Raw genomic sequence first — 25,204 nt, forward strand, 5'->3', positions numbered from 1 at the left:
TCATATTATGCTCAGCAAGAAGAAGCGAGAAGTTTCCTGACACAGTTACGTGTTTTTCCCAAGCTTTTTCATTAAAAAAAAGTTATTGTTGGAAAGGTGTTTCATGTTCTGTACAAATTCTCAAACTGTAAACTTCAACAATGCGCCACACAAAATATTCTAATATTCATTTAATTAGAAAGTATGCTTGTTGTAGGAATGGCATTTGCTTACTTAAATGAGCAGTGGTAATGAAACCCATTACTGCATACCAGACCTCGTTTCTGGTTTTGTTCTGAATTGATTATGCAAAGTAAAATAAAAATGGCGGCTCCAGTGGATTTAAAGGCAAATGCAATACAGAGCCTATTTTCATCCACAACAAGGACTCGCAAATATAAACCTCCAGCCTGAGACCTTTCCTCTGCTGTTCCCTGGGTCCTGGTTTGCCTCTCCTCAGCTTTCAGCTCTCTGGTCAAGCTTCACATTTTCAAAGAAACCTTCTTTCACCACATAATCTACGTTACGTTCCTTCGTTTTACACTTTCTTGGAACACGTTCGTTTCCTTCTGTGTGTTTGTCATCGTTTGTAATTATATACTTTATAGTTTGCTTAAAAAAAAAAAAAAGAAATCTGCCCCATTAGATTTCATCCACCAAAGTAGTTCCTCACAAATGGCAGGGAACCAGGCCCTAACACGGTATCTAGCACACAGTAGGTGCTCAATAAATATTTGTTGCATGGGTGATCTGTCGTTTTGGCATTCTGGTGTATACAGGTGAGATATGGGCTAAATACATGAATTTGAAAGTCTGCATTTGAACAGTATTTAAGTATAAGAGAGTCAATGAGATCGCCCATCCCAAGGAGAAAGTGGAGAGAGAAAGAGACAGAGAGAGAGGGAGAAAGAGTGAGAGAGAAGGAGGTTTGGAACAGAGCCTTGGGGATCCCGACATTTATTTGGTATAAAGCAGGAGATGCTGGCAGAGGGTACAAAAAAAGGAATTAAATTTGGGAGAATGGGTTGCCAAGACAGCCGGTAGAAGAGACTCAGTAGGAGTGGCCAGTTGTGCAAATACAGCTAAGACCTAAGTCAAGACGAGGCGAGAAATGTCACATTGAGTTTGGCAGTTTCAAGGTCAATTGTGACATGCATAAGAGCAATTTGGGGGAGGACTAGAAAGGATTTAAAAAAAAAAATCAGCTGTGTAAATGTCAATAAATACTGTTGTCTTCATTGCGTTATGCTGTGATGGAAAATTATTCATAAACCTGGTATGAAAACATACTGTGCTATAAATACATGTTCATATTTTTTAACTCCTAAAGAAATGATGTAATATAATTTTTTAACATTTTAAGTAGAAAGGACCGTAAAAGAAAACCAAACCAAATATGCGTTTGTATGGACTTAATGGCAGGGGGAAAAATCACTTAGGGTTTATTTGATGGCCTCTACTTTTACATTTTGTAAACCTGATTTTTAAAATTGTGTGTGTGTTTAACATGCTCGTTGTATAAAATGAAACAAAAATGAAACAAAACAAAAAAGCCGTATACGTTAAAATAAGAAATTTAAAATCCTCATAATATCATCAGCTAACGTTTTGGCGCTCATGTTTTAGGACTTTTTGTGCATGCATGCATTCATTCATTAACTTATTACACATCTGCCTCAGAGAGGAGAGGAACTGGGCAGGCAGTCAAGGGAGGTTTGGTTTCTTTTTAATGGGAGAGATTGGGGCATGTTTTAAAGGCAGTGCAAAGAAAGACCTAGTTTAGAAAGAGGGAAACGGGATGATCCTTAGAGTGAGGTTTCTGCGAAGGAGTGGATTTTAAGCACAGAGAGGAGGAATCTGTTTTGATTAGGGGGAAGAAAAGCGTTTTGAGGGGATGGAAAGAATATACACATACACACACGAACACATACATGTATTTTATTGCATCTACGTGTAGGTACTTGGCTGTATCTACCTGTAGGTAAGCAGCAATCTCCCATCTACACTTGGGTATATATTTTTACTTTACTGCACGAATGGAGCGTATTGTATTTACATGCTTCCTGCGGTGTGAGTTTGGAACCCGCTTCTTCACTTATTCTATTGTAACCACTTTCCCCTCGCCGTCGTCCTTCCTCCCCATCATTTTTGCAGTAGCTCAGTTTTTAAAGCCACCTTAGAGTGTTGGACATTTTGGCCGTTCACGGTTTTTCACCATCGTCCATGCCGGCACTTAACATCTTGACGGTGAAAATATTTGTAGATATCCAGGATTATTTTCGGAACAGAAATCCGTGCCCGTGGAATTGCTGAGTCAAACGGTCTGCAAAACTCGGTGGATAAAAATCGCTTTTAAACCTCCTAGCCCACCTCAGGTATGCATTCTTCACCTGAGGAGGAAGCAGAGGAGCACAGAGGTTAAATAACTGGCCCAAGGTCAAAAATAATTACAAGTGGCGGATTTCAAAAGCCGCGCGGGGTCATCTTGCTGCGGCAGGGGTAGAATTTGCGATTTAGGATTTTTTTTTTTTTGGTGTGTTTCGGTGGGGGAGGGGCCGGGCGGCAGGGAAGGAAACTTGTGTCGCAGCAAAGAAGGAGGAGGAGGAGGGGCGGGACTCCGGTCGGATCGCAGCCGGCAGCGGCGAAAGAGGCTGGGCCCGGGGCTCGGCGGGCTCCCCAGCCTCTGTGCGGGGCGCCTAGGAGGCAGTGAACTCCCTCAGGGAGGTCCGGCCGCCGGCCGCGAGCCGCGCCCGGGCGGTTGCCAAGGGCCCGTCCCGTCAGCGGGGTTAGTTGCTAGGACCTCCATCTTGAGGCCGGCGGCCGCGGCGCCCCCGGAAGGGGTTGCCGAGCGGGGCATTCACTTCCGGTCTGGGGCCTGCGGCGGCGGCGGTGGCGGCGGCGGCGGCAGCGGGTCGGTGTAGAAAATGGCGCTGGTGCAGCGGCTCGGGCCTCTCCCCGCGGCGCTGCGGAGGGCTTGAGGCTCGCGAGCCTCACTCGCCGCGCCCCACTTGCTCGTGCACTTTACACACATGAGGTGAGCAGGGCGGGGGCCTCCCTTCGGGCGGGAGGAGCCTGGGGCGCTGCCGCAGGGCCCGCGACCGCGGGCGGCGGCGGCGGCGGGCGTCCCCGAGACCTCGGGCCTCGACGGGGAGGGGGGTGCTGCGAGGGCGCCGCTGCGGAGGCCGGGCGGGAGGCCCGAGGGGCCGCGCCACGCAGCTGGGGCCGGGCCGGGGGCTGCGGCTCGCCCGCGCAGCCCGCCCGCAGTCCGGGCTGCAGCCCCGCAGCTTTGTGAGCACCCCCGGGCTCCCCTCCCCTCCCCCATCCGCCCCGGCGCGAGCCTCTGCCGCAGCAGCTCCGTTTTCACGCGCATCTCTCTCTCCCTCTCTCTCTCCCTCTCTCTCCCCCCTCCCCCTTTTCTTTTCTCTTGCAGAGAATTGGAAGCTAAAGCTACCAAAGACGTAGAAAGGAATCTTAGCAGGTAAGATGGGCGAGCTTCCGTCTGTCGCCCCATTAATCGTGTATTTGCACTCTGGTTCGCCCTTTCTGGGTTTAGAAGTTCCCCCGTGTCATTTTCTTTCGCACGCAGGGAATAGGCAGACGGGAGAAGAGGCCGGAGGGAATACTGGATGGAGGGATTGCGGGGAGATGCGTAATTACGCGTGTGTTCTTTTCTTTGGGAGAGAAAAAAAAACAGCGAAAAGCAATTCTTGTAAACTTAGTTAAAGCATTCTCACCCTTTTGGAATTTAATTAGGGGACTTGTGCATTAATTACTATTGTAAATGGTTGCAGGCATTGTGTGACTCATGATTGAGGCGGCCCTTATGGCGGGCTGTCAAACTGTTTTGGCTTCCCCGTTATTACTTTGTAACTCAAATTGTTGCCTTTATAAGAAGATAGTATGTTCGCATTTTTTTTTTTTTCCTCCAACACATTGTAGTCAGGTGGATTCTGTTGCACTGGAAACAGTTTTGCCCTTGAACTTGAACAAGCATAACCTGCGTTTTGTTTTCTTTTGAAACTAGGTTTGTGTCTGTGTTCGGTATGTGCTCTTTTTATCAGCTGGTGGAATAATTAAAAATTTGTTCCCAATGCGTGGTTATCATTTCTATTGGGCCTGAGTGCTGTTGCACTGGTAACTTAAATCATCACCACAAAGGGATTTTTTGTTTTTTTAAACGTTGCCTTTATGGAAATGTTTAGCTTTATTGAGCCATAATCGCTTAAAGCATCAGAGCATTGCACTGTATTTAACTCCTTTTCACATCCATTTCCTCAGTCTTTTTTTTTTTTTTTTTTTTTGCCATTTTCTTTTGAATCCTATTGAGAGACTCAGAGAAACTTCTAGATTAACCTTATCAGTGAGCAGCTTTCTTTTTCACTTGGCCAGAGTAAAGTAAAATTTCTCCTGTCTCAGGTCTTAATGGAGTTTGTCCTTGACGACTGTAAGTTTTAGGTTTACGTTATGGTGAGGTTAATAACACAATTCAAATCATGTGAATATTTTTCACCACATAAACTCATTCCAAATTGCTGGTCTTTTGAGTTTTATAGATAATTAGTCTGTTAAGGTGATCATTAAAAAATCTTTTCAGTTGGTGAGGGTGGGCATCATTGGCTTACCAAATAAGAGATCTTCTGTTAAAATTATGGAGACTGGTTAAAGGAAATTAAGCCTGACAACTCTGACTAAATATCTGTCCTTCGGACATTTAATAAGTTTTGTTGTCAAAACCTTTAAAAAAAATGTTGAGATATGAAACCATGAAAGAAAACAGGTTGAATTTTCAGCAGCAGAAGGGAGATTGGAATCTCTTTCTCCTTCCTTTTTTGCTTTGTCAGGTAACTCTATCAGTATAATTTCTATGGAGATTTTCTGGGGCTTAATTAAAAATTGCCTCTATTGTGGGTATAATTTTCATACGCTATTCTAGTTGGATGGAACTGAGAGTCTCCGTATGAGCTATGTATCAGAGTTTGAATCCCGGCTCTGCCACTTGCAGTATGACCTTGACTCTTGGCAAATCACTTAGCCTCTCTGTGTAATCTGTAAAACAAGGGGTTCGGGCCAGCCAGTTGCTAAGGTGTGTTAGGCTCCTTGGGTTGTATAGAAAGGAGTCCAGTGTGACACTTGGCAACAGAGAGCTTGTCCAATCCGGTAGGAAGACTGTAATATGTGCACAAGTAACTAATACAAAGCAGATGATGTAGAGGTCAGGCCACCATCTCCTGCCATGCTTGAAGATCGAAAAGGAAGGACGAGTATCAAGGAGGTTACAAGGCAGCATATACTAAGGACCGTGAGAGGGTAGTGTTGCTTAAAGGTTAAAAGTGTTCCGAGGGGGGAGAGGTGCGATTAGGCGGGCAAATGCTTTCTGTCAACTCCATCTCTGTGCTTCCTTTTTCCCATATAAGGAGAGTGTGTCTGTCTGGAGGCATTTGTGCTCTCCCTAGGAAATCCAGGCATTATCCTGTATTCCTTTAGCAAACATGTCTTCAGCATCTTCTGTGTTCCAAACGCAAGGCTAGGCACCTGGGAGGAGAAGAGAAGTAGCTTAATGTACTGAATGCGTACTCTGCCTGGCACACTCTTCTCAAGACTTTACGTGGACTCCTCTGATCCCTGGGTCACTGTGTGAGGTGGGTGCCAGTGGTCCTGTTTTACAGGAATATTCCTGCTCTGAGACCAAGGTTAAGGAACTTTCAGGAGGCCACACCACTAGTAATTGAAGGAGCTGTCAGGCTTTAGATCGTGTCGTATCGTCTGTTACTAGAGACGTGGTTCTTTGCCTTGAAAAATTCGACAATATCTCTGAGGAGGCAGAGACACAGGTACATATAATACTTGCAGACCAGAGCTTCTTAGTCTGGGCTCTGTTGATGTTTTGGACCAGATAGTTTATTATTGTGAGGTCTGCCCTGTGCGTTGTGGGGTGTTCAGCAGCATCTGCCTGTAGTACCCCCATCCAGGCGTGACATTCAGAAACGTCTTCAGATATTGCTAAATGTTCTCTGGGGGGGCAAAATCACCCCCACAGCTGAGAACCACTATTCTAGATCTTCATGTTCCCCAAAGATAACCAAACATGCAAATTTTTCATGTTAAGTTAATTTTAACGTGTTTTAGTACTGTGGAAGTCCAAATGTTGCTGTGTGTACCCCTGTTTTGAACCCCCCAGTCTCTGAATGTCAACATCGTATTGCCGTTCTTCGTTCCCTCTGCCAAGTGGTAGATCCTCAAGACAGCGTGCCAGGTAGCGAGCGAGAGTTAGAATCAGCACAAGACAGAAATTTCATTTACTTACCCGGGGTAAACTATAGTTCTTTCACAGTTGGCCATTAAAGTGGTCACTTTCTGTGGCACCTGGGTGGCTCAGTCGGTTAAATGCCCAGCTTCAGCTCAGGTCATGAGCTCATGGTTCGTGGGTTTGAGCCCTGCGTCGGGCTGTGCTGACAGCTCAGAGCCTGGAGCCTGCTTCCGATTCTGTGTCTCCCTCTCTCTGACCCTCCCCTGTTCACGCTCTGTCTCTCAAAACTAAATAAACGTTAAAAGAATTTTAAATTGTCACTTTATGTCAGCGTCATGGGCATTGAAAAGAGGAAACTGTAACATCTAGATGGGGCTGGTCACATTGGAACGGAACTTTAAAGGATAGAATCACTTTTGAAAGGCAGAGAAAAGGGCAGCGTGAGAACAACAGAACTGAAGGCACAAAATCCAGGAAGTACAGGGAATTTTGAAATAGCAGTGGGTAGTTTGGTTGGCTTGGCATACAAGAGCAGGGACGGATGCAGTGTTAGGTTGAGGACTTTGGGCATAGATCTTCCAGTAGTGTGGAGCTATCGTACGCTCTTGTGGAGGGTAGTGTGATATGCTAGAATAATGGTAACTTGTGATGTGGGCTGGAGGTGTGGGAGGCCCGGATTACAGCGGTGGTAGAAAAGGCGTGAGAGTGGGAGATACTGAGGAAGTGCAGTCCGGGATTTGGCAAGTAACTAACCTGGGTTTAGTTGTGAGAGGGGACTAGACATACCGGGGTCTCCGTTTTGGATGAATGGGAGATTGACTCAGCCTCTGAACAGAATAGAGGTCAGAACAGAAATAGGAATTTGGTGAGAGAAGATAGTAAGTTACATTTTTGAGTTGTAAAAAAAAATTTTCGAATGCAACTGATCTAATTTTAAAAACTCTTTTGCAGGCCATAGCCACAGAATCATTGGGTATTTAGAGCTAGACCATGACATCAGAGAGACCAGCCAGTATTCTGAGCCCTTCTTTTTTTTTTTTTTTTTTTTTAAATGTTTATTTATTTATTTTGTGGGGGAGGGGCAGGGAGAGAGGGAGACACAAAATCCCAAGCAGGTTCTGTGGAGTCAGCATAGAGCCCTACATGGGGCTCGAACCCGCAAACCGTAAGATCATGACCTGAGCCGAAATCACGAGTCAAACACTTAACCGACTAAGCCACCCAGGTGCCCCATGACCCCTGTTTTACAGATGAGAAAGCTATGGTTGAGATAGATCTAGTAACGCAGTCAAGGTTATATTCTCTCAAGTGACAGACCTGGAATTCCAACAGGCCTCTCACCTCTATCGAGTTCTTGCAGCTGAGCAATATTTTATTTTATATTGCACAGTAAAAAAATGATAACTTTGGTTTCTCCTTTCAGGAAATGTAAAAGCAATTATCTCAATGTATTTTGTGCTCATTCTAGTTAATTTGTTATAATGTAGGGTATATCATCTAAAGTAAAAGTTACATGTTTCATGTTAGCTGATTCCCCCCTCCCCCCCAAACCAGCTATTGAATGCCATCATTTAAGAAAATTTGTTAAAGACGCTGCGATGCCATATAAAAGAGCATCTAAACTGGGACATTGTTGTCTGAGGCACTTTTGCCTGGGACAGGTGCTCCGTAAAAAAAGACTAGGGATGGCAGGAATGAACCAGGATCGCAGGTCTCCCTAGATAAGGTGGACCCTGCTCTTATAATTCATCAGCCTTTAGCTGCAAAAAAAAAAAAAAAAAAAAAAAAAAAATTGCCTTCTGATTTTTGTTACGCTTTTCTGTTGCCTTCCTGTGATATGGTTTGGAGGCCAGCAAATTCATAATGGTAGGTTTCTTTCTAGTTTAATTTGGCAGCTATGCGGTAAATCAATTGATAGAATAAATGAATCAAACCGTAAGCTTAGTTTAAAAATGCATAACAACCCTCTGTGGAAAATTTAAATATGAACGTCATTAAAAAGTCTGAGTACTACTCTGTAACCTCTTGTGTTTTTGGCATCTGAAGTAAGTCTGCAAGTAATAATTAAAATCCCTTACAGTTCTCTTTTCTGACTTCAAAAGTACTGCCCATGATTGGAGAGACTACAATAGAATGTGCTGTATGTATTCTCTTCAGACTGTCTTTTGATAGGTCTCTCACTCAAAGTCGAGAAAATGACCTCCCATTTAAAATTTTTAAAAGGTAATTCTAATCTTCAGCAAAATAGCAAGAATAGTGCAGTGAACACCTGTATTTCTTCCTAGGTTTACCCATTATTAATCTTTTGCCATAGAGTTTTATCATGCCAGTTCACGCCTAAGTAAGACAATGTGTACCTCCTAAGAACCAGGGCATTCTACATAACCATCGCATTGTCATGCACGGGTAAGTTTAACTTTGTTGCAATGCCATTCTGTCCATATTCACATTTTCCCAGTCATCCAGCTAATGTCTTTTTTTTTTTTTTTTTAACGCTTATTTATCTTTGAGAGAGAGCGAGAAAGAGACGAGAGAGCGCGCAGACGAGCACGCACCAGTGGGGGAGGGTTATAGAGAGAGAGGGAGACACAGAATCCGAGGCAGGCTCCAGACTCTGAGCTGTCAGCACAGGGCCCGACGCGGGGCTCGAACTCACAAACCGTGGCATTATGACCTGAGCCGAAGTCAGACACTCAACTGACCTAACCCCCAGGAGCCCCAGTAATGTCTTTATAAATATGTTGGTTTCCCTCTCTAAATTCCTTAATCCAGGGTTGCTTTTAGTTGTCTGTAATTTCCTTATGTCAGGAGCACTCCTTTATCCTCTCCTTCCCCTTTTTTGCAGGCTTCAGTTTGGATTTTTCTGATGGTTCCTATAAGATTAGATTCAGTTAAACCTTTTCGGCAGGAATAGTACATAGGTGATGTGTTGTCACTAGGTCACATCAGGCTCCTTCCCCCACTGTTTTTAAACAGATTAACTGAAAGTTGACCCTGTACTTTTACCTTTATGTTAACTCAGTGTTTCTTTTCGTTTTCGGATATGTTGACAATTAGTTTAAACTGAGATATCATTTTAAATAGTTGAGGTTACGATAATTACAGGTCTTCATGTTTAAACTGATCGCTTGTAACGATTGTAGCTTTCTTGAAGGGTCATTCTGAAGGTAGCTCCCTAACTGTTAGACATAAAAGTTGCTTCTTTTCAACTATGACCGGTGATAACCTTGGTAAGAAAATGAAACATAGGGCCTGGGCTCGTGATCTGCTTCCTGAAAAAGGATGCCACCAGAACCAAGATTCTCATCCTGGATTCCACACAGGGATACAGATGGCATGAGGTAGTTTGAAAAATTGAATGTGTGCTTTAAAAAAAATGGACCTTAGCATTTATCGGATTTCAAAAGGTCATGGCTCCCCAAAGAGTAAGAGACAGTGTGTTACAGGGAGGGTATCAGGGAGCTGAATAGTCTCAACAAAAAGGGAGATTTTAAGATTCAAAGAGAGAAAGTAACATTTGACAGAGGCCTAGTTTCTCTCTTCAAAAAAAAAAAAAAAAAAACACCCCACAAAAAACCATGGAAGTAAATATAGTTTAAATGTCTTATGAAGGTGGTCTTATTTTAAAAACGATTTGCATACTCTGGGTGTGTGAGTTGGCTCTGAAGCAGAAATCCTAGCCTTTCTACTCTTGTAACTAGGGGAGAGCATTTTGAATTTGCAGTAGTATGTTGTGTGGCAATGACTCAGCTGACTTCCCGTCTCCGATGGAGCGTTCACAACAGATTGAAACCTGGTTAAGGAATTTTATACTTGGAACCTTACAAGATATTTTCCGCAAACAGCAATTGATTGGTATAGTAACCAACAAGATTCAACCAAGTCACTTATTTTGCTGTTCTTACTACTGGTTTTGAGTCAGCTAGCATTTACTGAGCAGCTTGACACACCGATCGTTGAATATTTTTATAATTTTGACATCTGTGTTTTGTTGACTTTGGTCTTTTCTTATTCTTTTGAAGTATCCCTGCGAAACACAAGGCATTAGTGCTGTGTGGTGCTTAAATATGCACCAGTCTTAAATGTGATTTTAAGCATTACTCCACTGCTTGATAATTGTCAGAGAAACATGTTTTGCTTAGTATTTCTACTTGTGAAGCTCCAGGTGATGTGAGGTGTATGTGTGCGTGAGACTTTTCCCACATGAAGATAGGAAGGGGCATAAAGAGCATCCTCTCTGCTGCTGCAAGTTAATCGTCTTCAAGCGACAGTTCTGAGCGTGTCCCTCACTATTTAGAAACCTTTACTGGCTCCCCAATGACTCTGGAATTTAAGCATAGACTCGTGTCTATGCTCAGCTTATCTATCTCTTTAGTGTTATCCAATCTATTCTTGCCCTATCCTCAACTTTTACTGCAAACGTTTCTGTTAGTTTCTCCCTCCATTTTTTATTTTTTATTTATTTTTTATTTTTTTAGAATTTTTTTAATGTTTATTTATTTTTGAAGGAGAGAGAGAGTAAGAGCAGGGGAGGGGCAGAAAGAGAGGGAGACACACAATGTGAAGCAGGCTCCAGGCTCTGAGCTGTCAGCACAGAGCCCGACGCGGGGCTCGAACTCACAAACTGCGAGATCATGACCTGAGCCGAAGTCGGACGCTCAACCAACTGAGCCACCCAGGCGCCCCTCTCCCTCCATTTTTTAAATAGCAACTTTATTGAGATACGGTTTACATACCATTAAATCCAACCTTGTAAAGTATACAATTCTGTGGGGTTTAGTATATTCATAGTTGTGCAATTATCACAACTGCCTAATTCCAGAACATTTTTATCATTGCCTAACGCCCTCTGCACCCCCGCCAAAAAAACCCCTGTACTTTATAGCAATCATTCCCCATTCACTCCTCCATGTTGTAGCATGCATCAGTTTATGGGTGAAAAACATTCCATTGTGCATCTATAACACATTTTCTCATTTTTTTCTTTTGTTTTTATTTACGTAATTTTTCCACCCAGTGTAGGGCTTGAACTTGCAACCCAAGATCAAGAGTTGCATGCTTCTCTGACTGAGCTAGCCAGGGCCCCAATATACCACATTTTCTTTATCCATTCATCGTTTGATGGGCGTTAGAGTTTTCACTTTAGGGCTATTATGAATAATGATGCTGTGAACAGTCCTGTACAAGTGTTGGTGTGGCCATGATGTTTTCAGTTCTCTTGGGTGCCTACTTAGAAGTGGCAGTGCTGTGGCATATGGGAATTCTGTGTTTGACTTTCTGAGGAGCTGCCAGACTGTCTTCAAAGCATCTGAACCATTTTACATCCGCACCAGCTCTGTATGAGGATTCCAGTGTCTCAACATCTTCACCAACACTTCTTATTCTTTTTTATTATTGTCATCTTGGTATGAAGTGGTGTCTCATTGTGGTTTTGATTTTTTTTAATTTGCATTTCGTTAATAACTAATAATGTGAGCATCTTTGTGTGCTTATTGGCCATTTGTGTATCTGATTTGGGGAAATCTCTATTCAAATCCTGTGTCCATTTTAAAATTTGGTTCTTTTTGTTGAGTTATAAGGGGTCTTTTTTTAATTTTTTTTTGTAAGATTTGATTTTTAAGTAATCTCTTAAAGACCCAACGTGGGTCTTGAACTTACACAGCCTGGAGATCCAGAGTTGCAGCCTCTACTGAGCCAGCCAGGCACCCCATAAGGGTTCTTTATATATTCTAGATACAAGTCTTGTGTTAGATACACGGTTTGTAAATATTTTCTCCCATTCTGTGGGTTGCCTTTTTTCTTGATGTCCCTTGAAGCACAAAAGTTTTAAAATTTGGTATGTCCAGTTTACCGTCTTAACCAAATCTGAGTGTACCATTTAGTGACATCAAGTGCATTACATTCACCATGTTGTGCAGCCGTCACCACCAGCCGTCTCCACTGCCCTTCTCATCTTGCAAAATTGAAACTCTGTACCTATTAAACAATAACTCCCCATTCTCCCATACCCTCAACTGCCGGCAACCACTATTCTACTTGCTGTCTCTGAATTTCACTGTTCCAGGTGCCTCGTGTGAGTGGAATCATATGTTTTTCCTTCTGTGGTTGACTTATTTCTCTTAGCATAACGTTTTCAAGGTTCATCCATGTCATAGCATATCAGTCAGTTGATTTTTGTATGTTGATCCTGTACCCTGCAGCTGTGCTGAACTTGTTTATTATTCCTACTAGTCGGTGTGTGTGTGTGTGTGTGTGTGTGTGTGTGTGTGTGTGTGTATTTAGGACTCTCACTCTATATATAACATCGTATCGGTGAATAGAGATGGTTTTATAACTTCCTTTCCAGTCTCAGTGCTTTTTATTTACTTTTCCTGCCCAATTTTTCTGAATAGAATCTACAGTACAGTGTTGAATAGAAGTTGGCAAGAGTGGACTTCTGGTCTCGTTTCTCGTCTTGGAGGAAAAGCATTCAGTCCTAACCATTATGTATGTTATGAGCTGGCAGCTTTTTGTAGATGGCCTTTATCAGGTTAAGGAAGTTTCCTTCTATTTCTAGTTTGAGTGTTTTAACTTGTCATGAAAGGATGGATTTTGTCAAATGCTTTTTCTGTGTCTAGTGAGATCACCATGTCGTTTTTGCCCATTGTTCTATTACACTGTTGTATTACATCAGTTTTCATATGCTAAACCAACCTTGCATTCCAGGGACAAATCCCACCTGGGCACTGTGATTAGTACTTTTTATACGTTGCTGGATTGGGTTTATTAGTCTTCTGTTGACGACTTGTGTCTGTATTGATAAGTGTTATTGGTCTGTAGTTTTGATATCTTTGTCTTCTTTCGGTACCTGGTACTTTGTTTGGTCCGGTTTGGAATCTAGGGTCTTGAATTGTTGTTCTGGCATCTACCTCATTTTTCATTGTGCTGTAATAATTGTTTTTATGTATTCGCATCTGTTTTCATTTTGTCTTTTTAATTTTTTTCCATCTTTATAAAGGCAGGATTGACAATTGAAATAATTTCATCCCCTGCCCCACCAGTGGTTAGCACATTGCCCTTGTGTGCTGTTGTTTTGTTTTTAAGATACTGAAACCTAACTTTGTGGAAGTTGAAGGTGTACAGTGTGCTGATACAATGTTTATGTATTGCAATGTGATTACCACCATAGTGTTAGCTAACACCTCTAATCATGTCACATAATTAGCATTCCTTTTTTGTGCGAACATTTGAGATCTAGTCTTTTAGCAACTTTGAAGCGTATACTACAGTATGGTTGGCTATAATCACTATTCTGTTCATCAGATTTCCAGAATTTACTCCTGTTCTAATTGCAGGTTTGTATATTTTAACCACTTCTCCCCAATCCCCCCATTCCCTGGCTCCTGGTAACCACCGTTCTGCTTTGTTTCTATAAGTTCAGCTTTTTTTTAGATTCCACGTATAAGTGATATCTATAGTGTTTGTCTTTCTCTGTTGACTTCTTTCACTTAGCACAATGCCCTAAGGCCCATCTAGTTATTGCCAATGGCAGAATTTCCTTCTTTCTTTCGGCTGAATAGTATTCCATTGTGTACACACCCACACACATCCCACATCTCCATCATTCACTGATGGACACTTAGGTTGTTTCCATATCTTAGCTATTGTGAATCATGCTGCAGTAAACATGGGAGGGCAGATATCTTTTTGGTATCTTTTTTATATTTCCTTTGGAAATATACCCAGAAGTGGGATCACCGGGTCATTGGTAGTTGTATTTTTAATTTTTCTGTAAGTTTGTTTATTTTGAGAGAGAGAGCACAAGTGGGGGAAGAACAGAGAGAGAATCCCATGCAGGCTCCACACTGTCAGGCACAGACCCAGATGTGAGGCCTGAGCTCATGAACCATGAGATCATGACTTGAGCCCAAATCAAGAGTCAGACGCTTAACCAACTGAGCCACTCAGGCGCCCCTGTATTTTTTATTTTTTGAGGAGCTTCAAGACTGTTTTCCATAGTGGGTTCACCAGTTTACATTCCCAGCAGTGCACAAAGGGTTCCTCTTCTACCTGTTCTCACCAACACTTGTTGTCTTTTGTCTTCTTGATGAGAGCCATTCAGAGAGGTGCATCGGTTCTGTTTTCTGCTGTACGTTCTCCCTTCTTCAGTTTGCACCCTTCCTTGTGTCCTAACCTTAGCCTTATTTAGTGCAGGATTTTGGATCTCAGTCTTGTAAGAGCTAATGAGGAGTGTACACTTATTATGTGTGTCCATTAAGCACTTTCTCTGCATTACCTAATTTAACCTTCACAACAACCCTTGGGAGGAGGTATAATTTGAGACTTCTCATAAAGGGAGAGATGGAGGTTTGAGAGAAAAGAAACAAGTTGCTTACACAAGTAGATATTGGAGATTGAAGCGCTTAAGTAGGATCGTCCTTACACAGAATGTGGGTAGAAGAGTGGAAAGAACACATATTTGGTGGTGGGGATCAGGTTAGAGTGTTAGTAAAAAGCAAGGAAGCAGGAGTTTAATTGCAGTGCCCAATGCTGGGGAGTACAATACAAGTAGAACTGGTTTTTGCCTTCAGAGCAGCAAGCAGTCCTATTTGGAAGAGTGAGATTAACATCTGAAACAATTAGAAAATGAGCATCGTTTAATTAGAGGTCAAGAGTGAGGTTTGTGTGAGTTGGAAAGAATCCTGAAGGAACTAGTAATTAAGCCTCAGAAGAGTAGAGTTTAGGAGAGTAGTTTAGCAAACCAGGTTTTGGGACAGCCTTACCCCACTACCATATACCATACAAGTCATGTAGACTTTCTGATCATTGGTTTCTTTAAGTTTCAAATGGGAATGGCATCAATTCTGTGTGTCAGAATTGCAGGTTCAAATAGATAGTCTCTCAGAGCACTTGCAGACTATAGGGTGCTTCTGTCATTGTGGTGGCGTGTCTGTTCTCCTGTTTCTAATTTCACTGACTGTCCTCAACCTGAGCTTTTTATTTTAAGGGCTTTAAAAAAAAAAAAAAGTTTATATGTTTAGAGGGAGCGTGGGCGGCGAGGGCAGAATCCCAAGCAGACTCCACACTCAGCGTGGAGCCCACCGTGAGGTTCGATCCCATAACCTTAGAATCAAGAGTTGGATGCTTGACCAGCTGAGCCACCCAGGTACCCCTGAGCTTTTAATTTTAAAATAATTTCAGATTTAGAGAAATTTTACGAGAATAGATCAAAGAATTCTTGAATATCCTTCACCTGTATTCCTCAAATGCTAACATTTAACCACATTTGTTTTATCATTTTCTCTTTTTACATCTATACTGCTTTTTTTCTGAACCCTTTTAGAGTGACTTGGAAGCATGTTGCCTCTTTAGCCCCAAAAACTTTTATGTAGTTATTTCCTAAAATCAACGACATTTCTTAATAACTGTATAGTACCATTATCAAAATTGGGGAAGTAATATTGGTGCAGGTCTTAAGAGTAAAGCTATAGACCTTACTCACATTTTGCCAGTTGTCTCATTAATGCCTTTTAGAGCAAATAAAAAACAAAACAAAACTGTTCTCATTGGAGGTTCAGCCCAGGAACACAGTTTGCATTTAGTTTTCATGTTCGATTAGTCACCGGCATTCTGGAAGTTTCTCAGTCTTTGTTTTTTAAGACCTTGCAATTTTTTAAAGAGTACCGGCTAGTTATTTGGTAGGATGTCCCTCATCCATATTTGTGTGTTGTGTCCTGTTGGTTAGGTTGTTATGCATTTAAAAATTTTTTTTTTATTTTAGGGGCACCTGAGTGGCTCAGTCGGTTAAGTGTCTGACTTAGGCTCAGGTCATGATCTCACAGTTCATGAGTTCAAGCCCCGTGTTGGGCTCTGGGGTGACAGCTCGGTGCCTGGAGCCCGCTTCAGATTCTGTGTCTGCCTCTGTCTGCCCCTCTGCTGCTTGCACTCTGTCTCTCACATTGTCTTAAAAATAAACATTAAAAATTTTTTTTCTAAATTTTTTTTTTATTTTAGAGAGACAGGGAGAGAGAGTGCATGTGAGTAAGGGAGAGGAGTAGAGAGGGGGAGACAGAGGGAGAATCCCAAGCACACTCGACACCCAGCTCCATGCAGGGCTCGATCCCAAGACTCCAGGACCGTGACATGACCCAAGCCGAAACCAAGAGTTGGAGGCCCAACTGACTGAGCCACCCAGGTGCCCCAGGTTATGCATTTTGGGCAGGAATAGCACAAAACCAATGTTGTGTTTTGCCTGGTGCATTCTGTCACGAGGTCGATGATGTTCATCTGTGCCGTTACTGGTGACGGTAACTTCAGTTACTTGGTTAAGGTGGTATATGTCAGGTTTGTAATTGTAAAGTTAGGATTTTTCCTTTTGTAATTAATAATTATATTGTTGGGAGAACTTTGAAACTATGTAAAACATCTTGTTTCTCACCAGGATTCTTGCCTCAGTCAATGGATTGCCAAATAGTGACTTTCCAAGGCCATTATTCTTTCCATATTTGTTGACATTCTGCTGTAAGATCTTTCCCTTTACCCTGTGCATTTATCCATCCGTACATTTATTAATATCATTAAGATCTCCCGGATTCTTACTTTCTTTGGTGGATTGTAATCCTTTACTTGAATTATTTGGTGCTCAGATTATGAGGCCAGGGGAAGCCCCCTTCAGGCTTAAACTCTTTTTGAAGAGATCCAGACTCGGTATCATCTGGATAATGCATCGCTATCTCTGTCTTATTTTCCCTTCATTCTTTTTTTCTTGTTAAGTTACTTATTTTGAGAGAGAGCGAGCGCTCAGATGCACACACAACAGAGTGCCAGGGAGGGGCAGAGAGAGAGGAAGAGAGAGAAACCCACACAGGCTCCATGCTGTCAGCATAATGGGCTCAAACCCACGAACTGTGAGATCATGACCTGAGCCAAAATGAAGAGTCAGACACTTGACCAGCTGAGCCACCCAGGCTCCCCGTCCTGTAATTCTTAAGCAGAAGGTACACGGACTCTTCACTGCCACCTGTGCTTCTAAAGCTAAGCTTTCTGTCTGTGCTCTGTGGTTCAAAATCAGATAGTATCTACAAATATACATTATTGCCATCCGGATATTTTTTTATTAGTTTGTGTGTGCTTCCAGAATTTCCTTATGCAAATAAAACACAAGGGGATATGTATTTTTATCTGTTCCTATTAACACAAAACATAGTATACTGAATCTTACAGGTTTTTTTTTTTCCCAACTAACTGAATACCTTCCAGAATCTTTCATACCAGAACGTGGATATCTTACCTGTTTTATAGCTGCGTAGTATTTCATTTTATGGATGTATCACTTTTATTGAACTCCTTCAGTATGTGTGGCTATTAAACTGCCTGTGACTCTAAACTAGGCTCTCTTGTGTCACCCCGTCTGTTGTCACTTTCTCTGATACTTATATTCCCTAGCCCCTTTTATCTGCAAATAAGTTCTAGTCTTTATTTTATTTTATATGTTTGTTTATTTTGAGAGAGAGCAAGGGAGAAGGGGCAGAGAGAAAGAATCCCAAGTAGGCTCCACACTGATAGCACGGACACAGGGTTTGAGCCATCATATGGGGCTCAATCTCACAAACTGAACTGTGAGATCATGATCTGAGTCGAAATCAGGAGTCAGATGCTCAACCGACTGAGCCATCCAGGCGCCCCTAGTCTTCTTATTTTAAAAACAATCCGAAAAACTTCATTTTTATTGTGTTCTCTTTATATCACTGCCAAAGTTTTTGAAAAACTTGTCCAAACCCCTGATTTCATTCTTACCTATTTTTGCTGCATTTGGGTTTCCCTCTCTACTATGTGGTGAAATTATTGTTTTGAAGGTTACTAGTGACTTTGTACTGTGTAGTGCTAGACTGGCTTTGGTGATTAATTTACGTGTAGGAGGACGAGAAGGAGAAAAGAAAAGGGAGGGTTGGCAAGCAGATAGAAAAAGGGGAAGCAGGAAGGCTGGGAGAAAAGAGAATGGACAGTAAGGGGAAAAGGAGGAGAACAGCATTTTTGGCAGGAGATGTGAAATACATTTTCGTAACCAGCTTGTCACATACAGCTGGCTTCTGTGTGGCGGTGAGCTGGCTTATGCTAGGTTGCTGACTGGCAGGCTAGTTAGGCCCTGTGGAGAGCTGCCCCACCACCAATCTTCTATTCTGTGAAGCAAGATATAACCTCTTGTCCCATTATGGAATTACCATCTCAACACCAGAGCCTCCACTTTTAAATGTTTGCTCTCTAAAATCTGGAGGTATCATCATTAACATGCTTCTCTTATTCTTACTAATACCATCAACTATTCCAACTTCGTATGGTTACCTTGGTGTGGTGATCTTTGCTTTTCATTTCCGGTCCACCGCTGTGGCTCAGGACATTGCCTATTTACTCTAAGTATTGCAAGAGGCTTGTCACCCTATTTAGCAATTTACTTCCTACTTTTATCTAACTTTTCCTCCTTTTTTCTGAAATTTCCTCTGAATACTGGTCCCTGAAATCACCATGCTAACAAATCTCTATGCTTTGCTGTGGCTGTGCCTTTCTGTCCTCCCTTGCCTGAAAGGCCCACCTCTCTGTCTGTGGAAAACTCTTCAGGATCCTTTAAGATCACCTTCTTGAAGCTTTCCATAGCTGTAACAGCTCGTATGCATGTCTTATTTTCCTAAACTTGCTTACAGCCTCTACCAAATGGTGGCTTGTTTCCTTATTTTACGTGTGTTCAGTTGTTTCTACCAAATTATAGTTTAAAATCCTGTTTTCTGGGGGCACCTGAGTGGCTCAGTCAGTTAGGTGTCCAGTTCGTGATCTCGGCTCAGGTCGTGTTCTCACAGTTTGTGAGTTCAAGCCCCGCATCAGGCTGTGCGCAGGGCAGAGCCTGCTTGGGATTCTCTCTCTCCTTCTCTCTGCCCCTCCCCCACCCCTCAAAAATAAATAAATTGATTTAAAAAAATAAAGTCCCGTTTTATGCTTAGGTTCTCCTAGTGCGCAGAGACTGCTTGGCTTATAGGACATTTTTATTGGTATAGTAACTAATCATTGTATAGGCTATCACTAAATAATTTTGGGTGCAGAGTCAACTGGGTACCTTTAGGGTCCGCTCCCCTCTGCTTCCCTACTGTACTGTGGAAAATGTGTGCCTTTTAGTGGGATTTTCTTTTTGTTTTTCTAACAAATGATTTAGTGATCTGAATGTTGACCTTCTTTTGACTCGGCAATGTGTCTTAGAGACCTTTCTCTGTAAAGCCATGTTTGTCAGGTGGTCCCCAAGACCACCTTCAGGTTTGATGATTCCCTGGATTCAGCATCTAGTGGTACTCGTGGCTGTGATTTATTACAGCAAAACTATCAGCAAAGAGAAAAGGCACACTGGGCAAAATCCAGAGGAAACTAGGTGCAAGTTCCAAGAGCTCTCTCCCTGTCGTGTCACACAGGGCATGCTTCATTTTCTAGCACCAAATTGTGACAACATGTGTAAAATGTCTACCAGGAAAGCTCCTTAGAAATTCAGTGCCCAAGGTTCCTGTTAGGGGTTGGTCACAGAGGTGCTGTCTGCCAACATGTACCAAAATTCCAGATTCCCAAAAGGAAAGCACAACTGTGCCTTTTCAGCATGATCTGTATGGCTTGTACAGTTTACCATTATCAGTTAGGGAATGGTGGGAACCTCTCTGGAACCCAGGTTCCTTGACACCAGCCGAGGGCCAACCTTTCTAAGAATCACCGTCTCAGACCTGCTGCGTCAACTCTTTCCTGCATACTGTAGAAGTCTACAACCCCCTTTCGTTTCTTAAACTACTGGGTAGGATTCCATGGTAAGAGTACGTTATGGTGTGTTTAACTTTTCTCTGTTGATTGGGTTTTAGGCTCTTTTGCAGTATCTGTTTTTGTACAATTTCTTTTTTATGGGCTTAGATTGGAATCTATGGGTCGTAACATAGTGACATTTGAAAATTTGATATTAGATACTTACAAATTGTTCACCTGTGGGCTCTATTAGTCCATACTCCCCACAGCAGTTTACAAGAGTATCCTTTGGAAGGGATTACTTTTGATGATGTTCATGTTGGAGATGTAGGAAAAACGGACCATCAAGCATCAGGAAGAGCAGGACGAGGAAGGGCGTTCTTGATCCTGGCTGTGTCCTGCTTGCCATCATGGGCACTCGCCTTACCCATTCTCTTCCTGCTCCCACTACTCCTGTTCTTACACTTTTGCTCCTTCCTCCCGTCTCTAATCTCCCTCCATATTGCCTTGCCTTTAATCATTCCTGTGGAGGCTTGTAACTTGTTTTTGTCTTTTATTATGGACAATTTCAAACATACACAGATAAGAACAGAACAAAGAAGCTACGGGCACCCATTACTCAGTTTCAGCAGTTGCCAACGTGCCAATCATGTTGCACTTTTCTCTTTGCCTTTTTTGGGGGGATGGGGTGGGGCTTGGAGTAGTGAAAGCAAATCCTGAACATTATGGAGTTTTAAACATTTCTTTGGTACTAATTTGTAAAAGTAACGTACCTGTAATGTAACATTTCAAATTGAGATATACTTTTTTAAAAGTCTGTTTATTTATTTAGTTAAATAATCTCTGTACCAGTGTGGAACTTGAACTCACGACCCCAAGATCGAGTTGCATGCTCTTTCAACTGAGCCAGCCAGGAACCCCTGGGATACACTTTTTATAAAAAATAATTTCCTTAGATACTTGGTCCAGTTGTGAGGTTACTCTGATGTTCCTAGTTCAGGAGGATATTTCCTCGTGACTTTCTCTAAATTCCTATAAAGTTGTTCAAGCACATATAAACAGCTTGAAAAAAGTATGGGATAACATTGTTCACATTTTTGCAACTTGCTTTATATGTTTATATGTCTACACACACACACACACACACGCACACACACAAAGTAACATTCCTAGGGCGGTTGGCATGCTCACTTGGTGGAGTGTGCAACGCTTGATCTTGGGATTGTGGTTTTGAGCCCCACAGTGGGTGTAGGGATTACTTAAAATAATAATTACATCTTACAAAATAAAATTTAAAAAGGACCATTCCTTCAAGTCAATAAACAAACAGAGCAACTCCTTTTCAATACAACGTGCTATGCTAACTGAGAGGGTAGCCATTTCTTTGTTGATAGACATTCAGTTTCCGTTGTGAACCTCTCAGTGAACTTTGATATGCGTATGGCCTTGCATACTGGGTTTATTATCATCAGATACATTCTACTGAATGGGTTGGCTGTCTGGAATGTATATAACTTCAGTTGTTAAAACACCACAGTACTTTCCAGTAGTTTTCCACCAGCAATAGAAGAGAGAACCTTTTAACTCTCTCTCTTGCCAGAACCAGATATTACTCTTGAACATTTTTGCCAATAAAATTAGTAAAAGAAAAAAAGATACAACGTTATAGTTTTCATCTTTTTTTATTGTTTATTTTATTTTTGAGAGAGAGAGAGTATACAAACGTGGGGAGGGGCAGACAGAGAGGGAGACACAATCCAAAACAGGCTCCAGGCTCTGAGATGTCAGCACAGAGTCCGACGTGGGGCTCGAACTCAAGAACCATGAGATCATGGCCTGAGCTGAATTCTTACACTAGCAAATGCAGGCTTGGTTCACTACTAGAGAATTCATCAATACAATTAATTGTACCTGCCAGCCGAAGACAAAAATCAAATCATTAAATTCTGCCCCTGAAACCAATATGATACTATATGTTAACTAAGTAGGATTTACATAAAAATCTGAAAAAAATAAAAAAGATGAAAATCATGTAAGTGTTTCAACAGATACAGGAAAGAAACCTAACAAAATCTAGCATGCACACATGACCAAATCTCTTGGCAAACCAGAAACCTAGAACAGCCTTTTACTTTGTGAAGATCAAAATGTACTCATTTAATATTAATGCTTGAAAAAATTGTTAATATTTAATTTTTTAACACTTACCATTCACACATGGCTCAGAAATTAAAATACTATGGAAAGGTTTGTAGTGAGATCCTTCCTCCCATCCCCCGTCAGCCCAGGTCCTCCCTCCTCCTCCCCACAGCCACTGTTTGTTTCTTAGGTGTTCTTTCAGAATCATTTCGTACACATACAGGAGAATGAGAGCACGTATCCTCTCTCTTGCTTTTTACACGGATGATAGTGTCCTGCGTATTCTGTCGTGCTCCTGGCATTTTCCGTCATGAGTTTTTTCTAAAGGACAGACGTTTTTGCTAATTTCCGGTAGCCTTCTAGCTACCTTCCTACTTCTCTCAGCTATTGATCTCCTCTGATGTGGGACCTTACAGCCGTTCACTAGTTGTATCTAGTTGTTTCTCCCACATCACCCTCCCACAAACATTCACGAAACAAATGCCGTCGTTGCTCTGTTAGAGATCACCTGTGCCCAGTCCCCTCTTGTTCAGACCAGTGGCTGTGCAGTCTTTGTCTTTGATTTTTTTGCCGTTCTTGCTCCTGATGACATAGCCATGGAAGTGTTCTTGTAAAACGTGGAAGGAAATGAGGAAAGGATTGTGGAGGCACACAGTCTGGGGAAAAGATACGCTGTAAGTAAGAAGGTCTATCACGGAACCTGTCTAAAGCCAAAGGATTTCTTCTCTGTGGCTCCTGAAAGGCACTAGCACTTTCCTTTGGGAGGTTTCTTGCTGGAGAGGAAAGAGCAGGACTTTGAGAGCCTTGATTTGAATCTTGACTCTACCCTGCACTAGCTGTATGACCTTGGACCATTCATTTCTTTCTGAGCTTCAGTCTCTTCATTTATAAAAGGCTACATCTTTATCATTTTCTAACAAGTGGTAACTATAAATGGGAAAATATGCGTAAAGTGCCCAGCAGAGTCATGGACACTTTAGTCACTCCGAGGTCTGTTCTCATTCCTAGATCCAGAGCTTGCAGAGTTGGCTGTCCTGCTACTAGCCTGCAAGGAATGAATGATTACTGATTGGAATGTTTTCTTTGTGGGGCATGTGTCAAGTGTGATGGACCACGTAGATCAATCAGATCCATCACCCCTTCCTCCTTTTGATAGATCTGTAAAATGATAGATGTCTTAAATAAATCTCTGCTCGCATTTAAATCCTGAAAGCCAAAGTGTTTGGGCACAGGTAGGATATTTCTATATTTTTTCACGTGGCTTTCTGAAGGAGGAGGTGTGGGTCAAGTGTGGTCGGTTGGCTGTGGTGACCGTGCTGAAGAACAGAACTCTCCCCTGTGCTTAGAGTAGCAGCTGATGCCGTAATACCTCCCAAGAGCTAACGTGCTGCATCTTGTAAGTACGAATGCCACCATTTGGGGCCAGAAAACACCTGCTAACCTCATCAAAAAGCCTTCAAAATGAAATTTGAGAAGAGGGACAAAATTCCGGATAAATAGCAAAGGAGCATGCCATGGAGTAGAATAATACTGACCTAGGACAAGGGTGGAAAGCATCTGCTCTGTAATACTTACAGGAGGACACGGAGAGCAGACGCTGGGGGTTCCTGATGTTTCTGCACAAGAAGTGTCCGTAGACTCTTGACAAAAGTAAATGCAGTCGTGGTGCCACTGAGAATTGGGGAGAGGAGCTTCTAACTAGGCATTTGAGTGCTTGCTAGAGGCACCGTGTTAAGTAAGCGCTCCTCATTAAATCCTTATAAAATGTTATGAAGTAGATGTCTGCAGAAACTAATCTCCAATTTTAATGAAGACACTGAGGCTGAAGAATGTTCAGTAGTTAGAGGTAATAATCTGGTCTTAATGGGTAACATGACGGTGATGTAGCTTAATTTGTTTGCTGAGTTTACTTTCTCCTGTGCTGTGGCTGTCTCGATCCCCGACTTCCCCAGGGTTACAGAGAGCTTGCGCACTCTGCTTGCCTCCCAGACACGGAAGAGGCGAAAGAGTGAGTCATGGTTGTAGTTGGCATGACCCTGTGGTGCTACTCCATCAACCACACGACAGTTCTACTTGGAACAAAACGACAACAGATTATAGCAACCGTTACACTCTTCTTCCAGCTTCTAACTGATTTTATCGGTCATGTACGCAACTTCACTAAATTACCATCTGTCATACGTAATGTCCTCATTTTGTTTTTCACTGTCTACCTGCAGCTCCTCTCAGTTTCTTCCATCCACAAAGCCAGCTTAAGTTTTGTGTGATCTCACTGCACTACACTTGCAGCCCTCTTCCAGTTTCTTAGATATTTGCTTATCTTTCTCATCTTATCTTCTGCATCCCCACTGTCCTATGCATTTCACCCCCTATCAATTATTTGCAGTTCCCCATGTCCAGCTCATGTTCCTTGAACCTTGTCTTGTCTGCCTGATATTTATAATGTCCCCTCTGGGAAGCTTCCTCAGGGCAGAGTTAGGTACTTTCTCTTTGTGTGATTTTCTTCAAGTATCTGATTTTTGGTCGCCTGTTGATATTATGGATGAAGGTTTAGGTTCTAGAATCTAGGGGGATTAATATGGGTTAACTAGAGTGAGTGTCCTCTAACTTTTCCTCCAACTTTCCTCATTACCCAGAGGCTCCCACCTCGAACGGAAGGACGGATACTGAGTCTATCTGAAAAGGGTGTTGATTGCCAGGATTTACTGGTGTGATGGAGAGTAGTTTCCAATAAAGAAGACTTTGATCTGGGGTCCCAAACCCCTTGCAGGAGTCCTCCCTGCCTCCTGCCAAGGTTTTGTTTCTTTGGTTTTAGATTCAAGTGCAGCTGCTGCCCGTGGCCATGTAGTCGTGGGGATGGAAAGTGGAAAAGGAGGAGTGGAATGGTTATGGCTTTTCTATTCCTTAGGCAGTCTTTTTTTCCTCTGTGCCTATTCCTGCTCTCCTAGCTCTGTTGGAGCCTCTCTAGCGCTCCACCAAGGTTTGGCACATTCATCCATTCATGACGTTTCTTGTGTTTTTTCCTGGGCTGTAGCTTTCTCTGCTCTTGTTTATGTATCAGCTCTGGATAGATTTATTCCTTTTTCTTCCTATCAT

The 25,204-nt window shown here is 42.3% G+C and overlaps 1 protein-coding gene across 11 annotated transcripts in view; it reads left to right on the top strand.

Moving 5' to 3' along the window:
* Positions 1-2,588: 2,588 nt before the first annotated feature.
* The window catches only part of TNRC6A (trinucleotide repeat containing adaptor 6A), a 98,401-nt gene continuing 75,785 nt past the window's right edge, over positions 2,589-25,204 (top strand). For 3 of the 11 annotated variants that reach the window (XM_027043001.2, XM_053213442.1, XM_053213443.1), the window contains exons 1-2: positions 2,591-3,013; positions 3,410-3,457. In XM_027043001.2, coding sequence (XP_026898802.1) covers positions 3,009-3,013; positions 3,410-3,457 — 53 coding nt within the window. In that variant the 5' untranslated portion in view covers positions 2,591-3,008. Of the gene's footprint in view, positions 3,014-3,409; positions 3,458-8,540; positions 8,633-25,204 lie in introns of all 11 variants that reach the window. The other 8 variants (XM_027043002.2, XM_053213444.1, XM_053213440.1 and 5 more) reach the window with 5 other exon arrangements.

Source organism: Acinonyx jubatus, chromosome E3 (assembly GCF_027475565.1).
Source record: "Acinonyx jubatus isolate Ajub_Pintada_27869175 chromosome E3, VMU_Ajub_asm_v1.0, whole genome shotgun sequence".
NCBI classification, from domain to species: Eukaryota; Metazoa; Chordata; class Mammalia; order Carnivora; family Felidae; genus Acinonyx; species Acinonyx jubatus.